This window comes from Emiliania huxleyi (assembly GCF_000372725.1).
Source record: "Emiliania huxleyi CCMP1516 unplaced genomic scaffold EMIHUscaffold_5, whole genome shotgun sequence".
NCBI lineage: Eukaryota > Haptophyta > Isochrysidales > Noelaerhabdaceae > Emiliania > Emiliania huxleyi.
In genome coordinates, this window is record NW_005198244.1 from 1,989,260 (window position 1) to 2,000,854 (window position 11,595).

Here is an 11,595-nt window from a genome sequence, read left to right on the forward strand (position 1 = left end):
TGTTGCACAGCATGGAGCTCGGCGAGCGTTTAGCGAGCCCCTCAGCTAGATGCTAGTAGAGGGAAGAAAGGGAGGGAGGGGCGTTTCCCCGCGTTCTAAATTGATGAGAGGACTAGCACTCACCGCCCGCACACTGCCGCCCATCCCTCCAAACGGGCTTCTTGGGTGGAAAGAGATGCCACCGGCGGCTTCCCCGGTTACTCAAAACGGTGTGGTTCTCTTCTCCGGCGGGCACCTGGGCTGGTCGAGGCCCGGGGCGGACCCATCATGCCAGCTCTCACCGTCACCCCGTCCGACTCCCGCCTCCACTACTCTGGCTACGTGCACCTGAACTTTGAGGCCGGTCGAGCGCGCTTTGACCGCCAGTACGGCTCCGGAAGCATGAGCGGCTACGGCCCGGCGGCGGCGCTGAACGGCGGCGCGCGGATCAGCTGGACGGCGGCGGCAGAGCAGACGACCGTCCGGCTCGAGTACACGCGGCGGTGTCGGGTCGGCTGCTCCGTCAACCTGGACCACGAGTCCTGCTACCGAGCCAACGACGTCGGCGCCGGGTCAAAGTGTGGCAACCCGTGTGCGGCGGAGCTGCTCGTGCGAGGAGAGCCGATCCACGCGCCCGGGCTGCGGCTGGCCAACGGATCGTACATCGGCCTGCTCGAGTTCACGCTGCCGCCGCCGCCGACGCGAGGCGCCGAGCACGACTACACGCTCATGCTGCCGTGGGGCGCCGCCGTCGACTTTCGCGGCCTCCGCCTCTCCTCGCTTGCCGACACGCCGCGCATCTTGCCGCCTCCGCCGCCGCCGCCCTCCGCTGCGCCGGTGCGGTACGTGGCGTACGGCGACTCGATCACGCAGGGCTTCTGCTCGGGAGGCCCCTCCTACCCGGAGCGACTCGCCCGCCTCGCCGGCTGGACGCCAGTCAACATGGGCATTCAGGGCCTCGCCGCCGCCTCTGGAGCCGCGTGGAGGCACGGCGCGGAGGTCGGGGCGGTCGTGGGGCGGGAGGCCGACCCCGCCGCCCGCTCGCTCGTCACCCTCCTCATCGGCATCAACGACTGCTTCTCTCACGTCGTCGATGGCGCCGGCTGGCCTGCTCGAGGGCAGGGGTCGACGGGAGAGGCGGTGGGCAGGGTGGTGGACCAGGTGCGGCAGGCGCAGCCGGGCGTACCCATCGCCGTCATCACACCCATCCTGACCGCCGGCCGCTTCATCTCGTGGCGGCGCGGCGTGGGAGGCTGAGGCAGCAGACTCGGGACACGTCCAAGACACGCCCCGCCCCTTGTCCCGCAGGCGAGGCGTCGAGGAGCTGAGGCAGCAGATCCGTGACGCGGTTGCTGCGCGGCGCGGCCGCGGCGACCGCCGCCTGGCCCTCGTGGAGGGGGCTCCGCTCGTCTCCCCCACGCGGCTGTACGAGGGCCTCCGCCCGAAGGCGGACGAAGGAGGAGAAAGAGTTGCGCGGAGGCAGAGAGCTGGGAATAGGCCTCCACCCGACGACGGACGGCTACGACGACATGGCCGCGTCGCTCTACGGCGAGCTCGGCTTCTCTCCGCTCGCCGCCTCGGTCACCGACTGCTCGCCGCTGCGGCTGCGCGTCTCTGGTGCCCCACGCCGCGCGGAGAGGTGTCCCGGACCATCCATCAGCAGCATCCACCGACGAGTCGACGGGCGGACGACTAGGCGCCACGCCGGGAGGGGAGGTCGTCCTCTTCTTCCGCCGCAGAGCGCCGCCCCTCGCCGATGCGGGCGGCTCCCTCGCGCCGCAGTACATGTGCCGCGGCCGCGGGCTGATGCTCTCGCCGGACGGGCTCGTCGACGGGTTCGCGGACGAGGCGGGCGAGGCGAGCATGCTGGCCCCGGCCGTCTCGTGCGGCACGGCCCAGTGGCAGCTCCTCGACCTCTCCTCCTGCCTCGTCTCGCGGCTGGGCCACGCGGCGGCCAGAAACGGGACCGCGGGAACACTCCGCGCTATGATGCCTTCGCCGCCGCCGCCGCCGCTGCCGCCGCCGCCGCTGCTGTCGCCGCCGCCGTCGCCGTCGCCAACGCCGCCGCCGATGTCGCCGTCGCCCCCGCCGCCTCGCCCCCCGCCGCCGCCCTCGGGACCGGTGCCGCACGCGTTTGTCTCTCCGTCCGCCGCCACGGGTCTGCGGTGGTGGCCCGCCGCGCTGCGCCGGCCGCCGCCCCCGCCCGGGACGGCTCCCCCGCCTCGCAACTTGGCTGCGCTTCGGGGGGCGGCAGCCCTCGCCGCCGCCGCCGGCCTCGTCGCGCTGCTCGCCGCTGGCCTCCTCCCTCGCCGGCAGGCCGGCCGACGCGCCGGCCAGCAAGGCGCCCGCCGCGCCGCGAGGTACGCCCGCGGCCGCAACGGCGAGCTGCCGCCGGCTCCGTCTGACGCGACGGCGAGCGGCGGCCGCGCCGTTCGCCTCGTGGCGCGGCGGGTGGGTCTCGATGGAAAGGCGCGGCTGGAGCGGCTCGAGGCAGTGGAGGCGGAGGGGCTGCGCTCCGTCCTCGAGCTGCGGCGCGCGGTGCGGGCGGCGCTCGAGCGGCGCGGCGGCGGAGGCGTCGACGGCTTCCGCATCCTCTACGAGGCGGAGGGGCGAAAGGGCTTGCTGCGCGTGACGCCTCAGACGCCGCTGGAGGAGGTGCTGCAGGCGGAGGAGCTGAGAGTGCACTTGCCGCCCCTCAAGCAGGCGGCGTGCGTGCGAGTGGCTCGCGGATGAGCGTGGATCAGGCTGGAGATCACCTCTCTTGCCATCACTTGTCCGTACACCGCGTGTGCGGTGCACGCCCAAGACTGCCGTCGCCGCCCATGTGAGATGTGTCGCCGCCGCACACGCCCACGTAGGACGCACCCGACGCGCCAGACGCCACGTTTTTGCCCCGTGTGTATTACGTCCAATGTCAAATAAATAAATAAACAAAGTAATAAAAACGGACACCTCTCTACTGTGAGGTGGGTTAGGGTAAAAAAGAACCAGCAACACCGCAACAGGTCCCCGCCCTTGCGATCTTAAATAAATAAATAAATAAAAACGGTCAAACTCTGAGACGAGATGGGATTTACTGAGCCCTGGCTGTCAGGCTGTCAGGTGCTGTCAGGTGATCTGTCGGGCTGTCGGGCACTGTCAGGCACTGTCAGGTGCCTATGTCAGACCAGCTGTCAGGTGCTGTCAGTGCTGTCAGGTGCTGTCGGGTGCGTGTCTGACAGGCGAGGTGATCTGTAGCTGTCGGGTGCTGTCGGAGCTGTCGGGTGTTGCTGTCAGACGCTGTCGGAGCTGTCAGAGCTGTCAGGCTGCTGCTGCTGTTAGACGTTGGGCTGTTGCTGTCAGGTGCTGTCAGGTGGTGCTGTCGGGGTGCTGTCAGGCTCTGACACACATCAGCCACACTTATGACACTATCAAGAGGGCGCTGACTATCAAGGGGGTGCTGACGCCGATGACGCCGGCGGCTACGCAGCTGCCCCCCTCCTACCGCGTGATCACGCGCTTCACGCCGGCAGCGGCGGCCGCCTGGGGAGCGCAGATGGCGGCGCAGAGGCACAGGCGGCGGCGGCGGCACAGACGGCGGCGGCCACCCCCACCCAGACGCCGTAGGCATATGACTGTAGGGCCCCAGAAGGCTAGCTGGTAGCTTCATTTGTAGTAGCACAGCCGCCGGTGCTGGAGAGGGGTCCGCAGAGGTGGGGCGGGAGGGTTGAAAGAGAGACCCATGACCATCCCATGACTACATGGACATGGACATGGACCACACTCACATGTCATGTCTTTGCATGTAATTTTGTTATACCCTCATGGGGCATAAGAAAGAGGCTCTACGGGGTCTGTGTACGGTCTGTGCTGCTGTCAGGCTGTCAGCGCTGCTGTCAGGCCACTGTGTGCTGTCGGGCGCTGTCAGGCAGCTGTCAGGCTGTCACGTTAGGGCCTGACAGCGACGGGTCACCTCGCCTGTCAGGCTCTGCTGTCAGGCTGTCAGATACGTGCTGTCAGACTGTCAGAGAAAGTGCTGTCAGCGCTGTCAGGCTGTCGGGCACTGTCAGGCGCTGTCCGGGGTTTGCTGTCAGTCTGTCAGACCAGGGCTCAGGGGATTTAGGGACATGTGTCCCCGCCCTGCACGACCTTGGTGTGAGGGATCTTCAATCCGTCCCCTCACCCCTGGTCGCACTACCCGACCCCACTAGAAGAGCAGCAAGAGTTGGGGCTGCGCGCTGCGGCTGCGGCTGCGGCTGCGGCTGCGGGAGGGGCTATGGTCGCGGGAGAGCCGCTGCGCCGCGTGGGCGCGCCTACACCGCGCTTGCTCCGCTCGCCACCTCTCTTGCGATCTCTTTGTGCAGGGGTTTTTTCTTTGAGCTTTGTCCGCAATTTTCAGACGCGCTTTGATTTTCTCCCAGCGCACACCCCCGGACCCACCACGTATTGGACCTATCGTATGACCTACGGCTCTTGTCACTTGTGCGCAGTGCGGGATAACAAGGCTAAAGCCGTATAGAGAGCCGCCCGAGTACGGTTTACCGAGAGCGAGACGCGCAGTTGGCCGGCCCAGCGACGCATCCTGGTGGGCACCCGGCTAACGTGGTGATGCACTGTCCACGAGCCCTCTCACGCCCTCCCAGCGCGCCTTTGACCTGCCTTCCTCCCCAGCTGGCCTCTTGGGACTAAAATCCTCTTCATGGAGGCCGACCTCTGTCTCCTCCTCCTCATCTGCTCCCACAATGTGAGACAGGCCCAGCAGCAACGCGCCCTTCTCGCCCATGAAATCGAAGAGTCGGAAGGCGGAGCCGAGAGCGACCCAGAGCACGAGGATCAGAACCTGGACTACCAACACGCTCGCAAGGCGCGTGCTCCCAAAGATTGCGTCAAGACGGAACTCGCCGACTCCGATCGTCGTCACCCACTGGAACGAAAAGTAGAGATTTTCGCCAAGCGAGTTTCTCTTGAAGTCGTCGCCGGGGTCCTTGTCATTCTCCACAGCGTTGTCGATGAGGTAAAATGTCAACGGCACGTGGATGGTCAGAATGAGCAGCAGAATGAGTAGCAGATACTTGCACGTGAAGTGAACCTGGTCTCGCCACTTGCTAAACGAGGCCTCGCAAAGCCTTGCGCGTTCCCACATTGAGCCGACCGGGGTGAAGCACGACCACACGCGGAGATGATTAAACAAGGCGAGGTAAAGGACCCGGGCCATGACCATGCCGCCCATGACGCCAATTACGAGGGCGGGCGCCCCCCACAGGACGAGCGCAAGTTTGCCACCTGAAGTGGCGGGCTCGAAGTACCACAGTCCATTGAACGCGGTGATGGTCAAGCAGAAGAGGTAAGAGTTGTAGAAGTCCCAGGTGTTCGGCGTCCAACCGCCGCCCAGGTCTTCAAAGTCCTGAAACCATTCCCTAAGATCATCCACGACAGTGTCGTTGAGGCCGTAACGGGCGACAATGGCCTCAAACCTCCCCTGCTTAATCGCTCGTCTCTGCAGCTGCAGTTCGGCGTGCGGCTGTTCGCAGGCGGCAAACGTGGCGGCACCGAGAAGACACCATCCTTGGATGAGGCACCAAACAATCAGGAAGGCTCGGAGGTGCGTGATGCACCCCAACGCAGCCTGTTCATCCTCTCTCCCTTCCTGTCCAGCGGCCTCGGCGTTCGCCTGCAGGCTGCGCACTGCAATCTTCCAGCGCACCTTGCTCCCCACGGCCTTGGTCGACGCAGGAAGCATGGGAGAAGTGCTCATAGGTAAAGGTCGAAAATCGGCGGGCGGCACCGCGCCGTCGTCGCGGCGCAAACAATTGTGAAGCCAGAAATTCTTTTATTCGGCCCCGGAGATAGGGGGTCTGTTGACCATGACTCGCGCCAAAACGCCCTACCTACCTACCTATCCCCAGGCCGCGCAGCGAAGCAAAAAAAAGAGAAAATATGATGTTGTAGGGCCCTCTGGGGCGGTCAAAACCGGCCCTACCTATTGCATAGGTGTCACCTGCAGACCCCCGCCGCGGAGTAATACTCCAACCGTCGGTGGCGGCTTCCCCCGACTGCGCCAACCCTGTGGTGGCCAGAGCGCCGCGCCACACGAACCGCAGTTGGCCCGGGGCTCCGCGCCACGGCATGCGCTTCGCAACCGTCGTGCCAGCGCTGCTCACGCTGCGGCTTGCGCCACGTGCCGTCGGCATGACCGAGCCATCTTTCGTGCAGCTCGGCCTGCACGCCGACCTATCGCACGCTGCGTCTCGGCTGGACTGGCCGGCGCCGACGCCCATCCAGCAGCAGTCCATCCCGGCGATCTTGGACGGCAAGAGCGTGTGGGCTGAGGCGCCCACGGGCTCCGGCAAGACCGCCGCCTTTGCGTTGCCGCTGCTGCAGCGCCATCTGGAAACTGGAGACAGACCCGGCCGCCGCCGCCGCGTGAAGACGCTCATCGTCGCGCCGACGCGAGAGCTGGCGGTGCAGACCGCTGACGCGTTCGTCGCGCTGTGCCGCGAGCTGCCGCGCCCGGCAGACGGCGGCGCTCACTTCTCAAACCCGCGCGTCGTCGCCGTCACCGGCGGCGTGTCCATCCAGCCGCAGCTGCGCTCCCTCGGGACCGGCGGCGCCGACGTGCTGGTCGGCACTCCAGGGCGGCTGCTCGAGGTGCTGGAGAGCAACGGCGTGTCCCTCGAGTCGGTCTCGACGCTGGTCCTCGACGAGGCGGACCGGCTGCTCGCCCCCGCCTTCGGAGACGAACTCGAGGCCATCCTCGCTCACTTCGTTCGTGCGGGGCTGCAGACGCTGCTCTACAGCGCCACCTTCCCGTACGCCTCTCGGCCACGAGCCCGCCGCATGTTTGGGTCGCGGCCCTTTGTGAGCTTGCGGCCGGCCGGCGCGAGCGACGGCGCGGAGAAGGAGGGCGAGGAGGGAGAGGCGGGCGAGGGTGACGGCGCATCCGGACGGCGGCGGCTGTCGTGTGCCGAGAGGTATGCGAGTGCGGCGCCGCCGGCCACGATTGCACAGCGGGCGATCCTGGTCGACGTGCGGGAGCGTACCCCGCTGCTGCGCCACCTGCTCGAGACGGAGGCAGGGTGGACGCGCGTGCTCGTCTTTGTGGCCAGCCAGAAGAGCGCCGAGCACGTGGCGGCGAAGCTGCGCCGCTCGGCCGTCGCTGCGGAGGCCTTCCACGGCGGGCTCTCCCAGGAGGTGCGCGCGCAGCGGCTCGACGACCTGCGCGCGTCGCGGCTGCGTGTGCTCGTCGCCACGGATGTCGCCGCTCGAGGCTTGGACGTGGTCGGCCTCGAGGCGATCGTCAACTATGAGCTGCCTCGCTCGACCGCCGACTTCACTCACCGCGTGGGGCGGACGGGGCGCGCGGGCGAGGCGGGCGTCGCCGTCAGCTTTGTCGCCAGCACGGGCGCGGCCAACGAGGCGCACTTCGCGCTGATCGAGAAGCGGCACGGCATGCAGGTGGCCCGCGAGGCCGTCGAGGGGTTCGAGCCAAAGGACGGGGATCGCTTCTTCGTCTCGCCGAGAGGAGGAGCCGGCGGCGAAGGCGCGGAGCGAGCGGGACCGCCGGGCGAGGCGGAGGAGGGGTTGCTGCCGGGCGTGCGCCACTCGAAGCTCGGCTTGTCGCACGACCGCATGCACGGAGGCGTGAAGGGCCGGCGCATGAGCAAAAAGGATAAGCTCAGGGCGCAGCACGTGGCCGCGCTGAGGCCAGCGAGCGAGGCGGGGGGTGCGTCGTCCCCGTCGAGCGTCGTCTGCGACAGGTAATCGTATCTGTTAAAACCGAAAACGTGCTCTCTGCACTCTCTCTGGACTCTGCGCGCGGCGCCGAACTTTTCAAGATTCGACTTTCACTGTGTGCTCTAAGTGGCTGAAAAAACAATCAATTGTTTTTTGAGCCCCTACGCCCTCGGGACGCGCACCGCGCTACTGCTCCCGGGCCAGGGGTGTAAGGGAACACACTAGGGCACACCAGGGCCGGTCTAGCCGGCCTTATCCCGCCCACAGCCTTCGAAAACGCACAAAAATCGCACCGCCGGAGCCGCGGCGAATCGCTACCGGAGGCCGCGTGTCGCGCCACCGACGGCCGCACATCGCACCCCCGGCTCCGCGCCGCTGCTCCACCGCGCCGGCCATCCAGCGCGCACCCCCCAAGCTGCTGGTGCCCTCTTAAAGGGCCACAAAGCCTCGAAAGGAGCCGTCGACCGTCACCTAACAGAGGGGTGTCGGCCCCGGGCTCGCCGCTCTTGCGAGCGGTCGGCGGCGTCTAGGGCGGAGCCAGCGGTAGTAGCGGTGGTGCCGGCGTGTGCCGTGACGGAGGGGGTGGCGGCGGGGCGCGGGCGGCGGGGTGCGGCGGCCGAGGCTCGAGCGGGGGGGGCGGCAGCGGTGGCACCATCGTCGGCGGAAGTTCGACCTGGCGGGTGAGAGGTGGGAGGCGCCGAGGGCGGAACCGCTGCGGACGCGGCGAGGTTGGAGGCGCAGAGGCCGAGGCGGCACGGGCGGCGGCGCCGACGGCACTGCAGCGCCGGTGCAGCGCCGGGGAGGGCGGCTGAGGTGGCGCGGACGGCGGTGGCGAGAAGGCGGGCGGAAGCTTAGACGGGTGGTGGTGGAGGAGGAGGCGGCAAAATCACGGGCGAAGCGCCGAGGGGGGCGGCGGAGGCGGTGCACCAGCGGTGGGGAGGGTAGCTACGGCGGCGGGGTAGCGGCCAGCATCGCCAGGGGGGGCGGGCGGTGCCGCGGGTGCCGCACGGGCGGCGGCGGCCGTGCCGGTGATGGCGCCTAGGAAAGGGGAGGCGCGGGTCTGAGAGGCGGACGCGCGGGCGGGAGAGGTGAGTGAGACCACGCACGCGGCTGCGGTCGCGTCGCGCCGTGCGGGAGGGGCGCCGGCGCAACCACGGCGGCAGCCGAGGCGGCTCATCGCGCCGTACAGAGGCTCCGGGGAGGCGCGCGGTGCGGCGGCGCACCGCTGGATCGCCGCGACAAAGTGTAGCCGAGGCGGGGCGGGAAGCGCCCGAGCCGGCCGTTGGGGCGGCGCCGACGCCGCTCAGGATGCCGTGGGCCGATGGTGCGGAGGAGCGGCCGCTCCCCCTCTCGGGGCGGCCGCAAAACCTGTGCAGGAGCAGCACGCCGATAACGCGCCTGCTGGGGGCGAGGTGCCTAATGTGAGATTGCGGCCGCCGCCGCGGTTACTTTCTCCCTCCAAAGTGCATGTGCCTTGGGAAGGGGGTGCAAGCACACCTCCGCTACTCGGAATATAGGGTCGTCTGACTCGATCGCGAGCGAGCGCGGGTAGACGGTGGCGTCCGCAAAGCGACGGCTCGCGCGCGACCGCGGGCTTGCGCGTCGGCCGTGCGCGGGCAGAGGGCGCGGAGGGGCGAGCGGTGGCGGTCGCTCGCCCGGGCAACCCGCGCGCGGGCGGCGCGCCGCAGCGGGGAGCGCCCAGGGGCGCGGCGCGTGCTGGCTGCGAGCGGGCGCTTGACATCGTTTTTGAGGAGAGATAGCCCAAAAATATACCCGCGGATAGAGCACACAGTAGAGGTGTTTTGCTAAGCGTATTTCCCGCTGTATGTCTCCCTGTATGCGCAAATACGGCAGTTCCGGAGACGCGTGCAACAGTATTTGCCACGCATACAGATACAGCCGTATCTGTATTCGCCACGCACCATGGTGCGCGCATCTGGCCCCGAGCTGGCCACAGCCGGCCATGGCCGGCCCACGGCACCCACCGGCGTCCATCCCTCGCTCGCAGGCCGACCAGACTGGGGCGGGCACCGGTGGGACGGCGGGCACGGCCGGCCCCGAGCCCGACGTGGTGGAGGTGGAGCCTTCCTCCAAGGCGAAGAGTATGAAGTGGTCGGAGGGGCGGCTGATGGTGCTCTACGCGGGCCTCATGCACGCTACTCGCGCGCTCCGCGTGCGTACTTTGGCTGGGCGGGTGATCGTCCTCGCTCGTCTCGCTCATTGTTGCGAGTGCAGACGCGGCACTGTGTGGGGTCTGATCGCATCGTTGACGAGCGGTCACGCCGCCCTCCCCCGCCCCCTCTCCCCGCCCCCTCTCCCTCCCTCCCCCGTCGACCGGACATGAACAATGCGTGCGATTGCGTTGCATCCCGCCCGGCACCTCTCCCTAACCCCAATCCCGCGCGCCCACCGGCTCTGTCGCGCACCCCCCCCCCCCCCGGCCCGCCCGTCCTTCTGGACCCCCAATATCTCCCCTTGCTCGCAGCGCGTCGAGCGGCGGCGGAGGGCCGCCCAGGCCACCACCAGTGCCCCTCCCACCGGCGGCGCGGCAGCAGCGGCGCTGACCGCCCCTCCATCAGCGGCGGCGCGACGGCGGTCGTCGGGGCGCCGGCAGCCGTGCGCAGAGGGTGCCACCGGACCGGCCGACGCGCGCCCGGCGGAGCCTTCGTCGTGCATGGCGGGCCGAGCACCCCCGCGTCGCTTCTCGGCACGTTGGAGAGCAGAGGAAGCTGCTGGCGTCGCCGCTGGGATCGGCGGCGGCGCCAGCAGCGTTCTCGGATCTGAAGCCGACTTTGAGCGCTGATCGATCAATCTGAGGGCTGGCCGATGGGTGGCGCTGCGACATCGCCGCCACCGCGGAGGCCGGCGGCGACCAGAGGAGCGGTTGGGGCGCGTGGCGCATATGCTACCTGCCATGTGAGCATTCGTTTGTGAATAATTTATGGACATACATGTACATGTCCGAGTAATGGAGAAGTCTGTCCGCGCCTAAGGATTCTGCCTTTCCTATTCTGCTCTACTACACAAGGATTCTTGCTATTCTACCTCTCACTAGATTCCCCTTCCCAGGTTCCTCTTCTGCTCAGATATTCTGATTCTCTCCCCAGACTCTCCCATCTTGGCCCCGCTTTCAGCTTCCTGATTCTCCATTTTCGTTTCCTCCGCTTCCTTTCCGATTCTCTAGGGCAGCCAGAGCCAATTCCTGATTCTGCTCCCCCCTCCCGATTCTCCTGTCTCGCTTCCTATTCTTGATGCTCCATTTGATTCCTGATTCCTGATTCCTGATTTGTCGGATCGCCCACATTTTGACCGGGATTCTGATTCCTGATTCCTGATTCCTGATTCCTGATTCCAACATTTTGACCGGGATTCTGATTCCTGATTCCTGATTCCTGATTCCTGATTCCTCGGAGTTACGCATTTCGGCGGGATCCTATGTTGGCCTGACTCTCCGAACACTCCTGAGCCGATATTGCGTGTGCGCGGGGCTTCACACAGCTCACTCAAACTTCGCCCGCGGCAGCATGCTCAGGCGCGGGTCTCTCTGGCGCTCCAGCCTCACGTCAGCGCACTCAGCGCTTAGGCCTCGGTCCGGCGTCCGCAAAGGCGCAGTGTGTGGTGCGGGCTCTGCCCGCCCCCCCGAGGAGAGGGGGGGGGGGGGGGCGCTCCCGCGCGGGGGGGAGCCGAGCGAAGCTCGGCTCGGGTTCAAACTAACCCTCCCCCCCTTTTCCCTTTTTCTAAAACTACTCGCCGCGAGCGGCTCGCTTCTAAAACGAGCTCGCCGCGGCTGTCGCCGCGTCTCGCCTGTCTAGGCGTCGTGATGCGTGTGTGCTTTTGAGCTGGGCGTATAAGAAGAAGAAATTGAAGCACTCCTCCCATTGACTTAGTACGAGCACCGAGACA

The 11,595-nt window shown here is 67.3% G+C and overlaps 4 protein-coding genes across 4 annotated transcripts; 2 read left to right on the forward strand and 2 right to left on the reverse strand.

Moving 5' to 3' along the window:
• Positions 1-267: 267 nt before the first annotated feature.
• On the forward strand, positions 268-2,903 carry EMIHUDRAFT_461680 (hypothetical protein; the record flags this gene model as incomplete). The annotated part of the gene is made up of 3 exons (XM_005767317.1): positions 268-1,211; positions 1,427-1,596; positions 1,676-2,903. The coding sequence occupies 3 exons, from the start codon at positions 268-270 to the stop codon at positions 2,710-2,712; spliced, it is 2,151 nt and encodes a 716-aa protein (XP_005767374.1). The 3' UTR covers positions 2,713-2,903.
• A 1,652-nt stretch (positions 2,904-4,555) lies between these two features.
• Positions 4,556-5,698, reverse strand: EMIHUDRAFT_197627 (hypothetical protein; the record flags this gene model as incomplete). Its single annotated transcript, XM_005767318.1, has 1 exon — positions 4,556-5,698. One exon carries the CDS (start codon positions 5,696-5,698, stop codon positions 4,556-4,558), a length of 1,143 nt encoding a protein of 380 aa, XP_005767375.1.
• Positions 5,699-6,162: 464 nt separating this feature from the next.
• On the forward strand, positions 6,163-7,446 carry EMIHUDRAFT_53137 (hypothetical protein; the record flags this gene model as incomplete). Its single annotated transcript, XM_005767319.1, has 2 exons — positions 6,163-6,816; positions 6,928-7,446. Coding segments are annotated over 2 exons (1,173 nt in total), but the record flags the coding sequence as incomplete, so codon positions are not given.
• Positions 7,447-7,944: 498 nt separating this feature from the next.
• On the reverse strand, positions 7,945-9,438 carry EMIHUDRAFT_448300 (hypothetical protein; the record flags this gene model as incomplete). Its single annotated transcript, XM_005767320.1, has 4 exons — positions 7,945-7,960; positions 8,033-8,730; positions 8,916-9,090; positions 9,190-9,438. Coding segments are annotated over 3 exons (576 nt in total), but the record flags the coding sequence as incomplete, so codon positions are not given.
• Between the last annotated feature and the right edge of the window lie 2,157 nt (positions 9,439-11,595).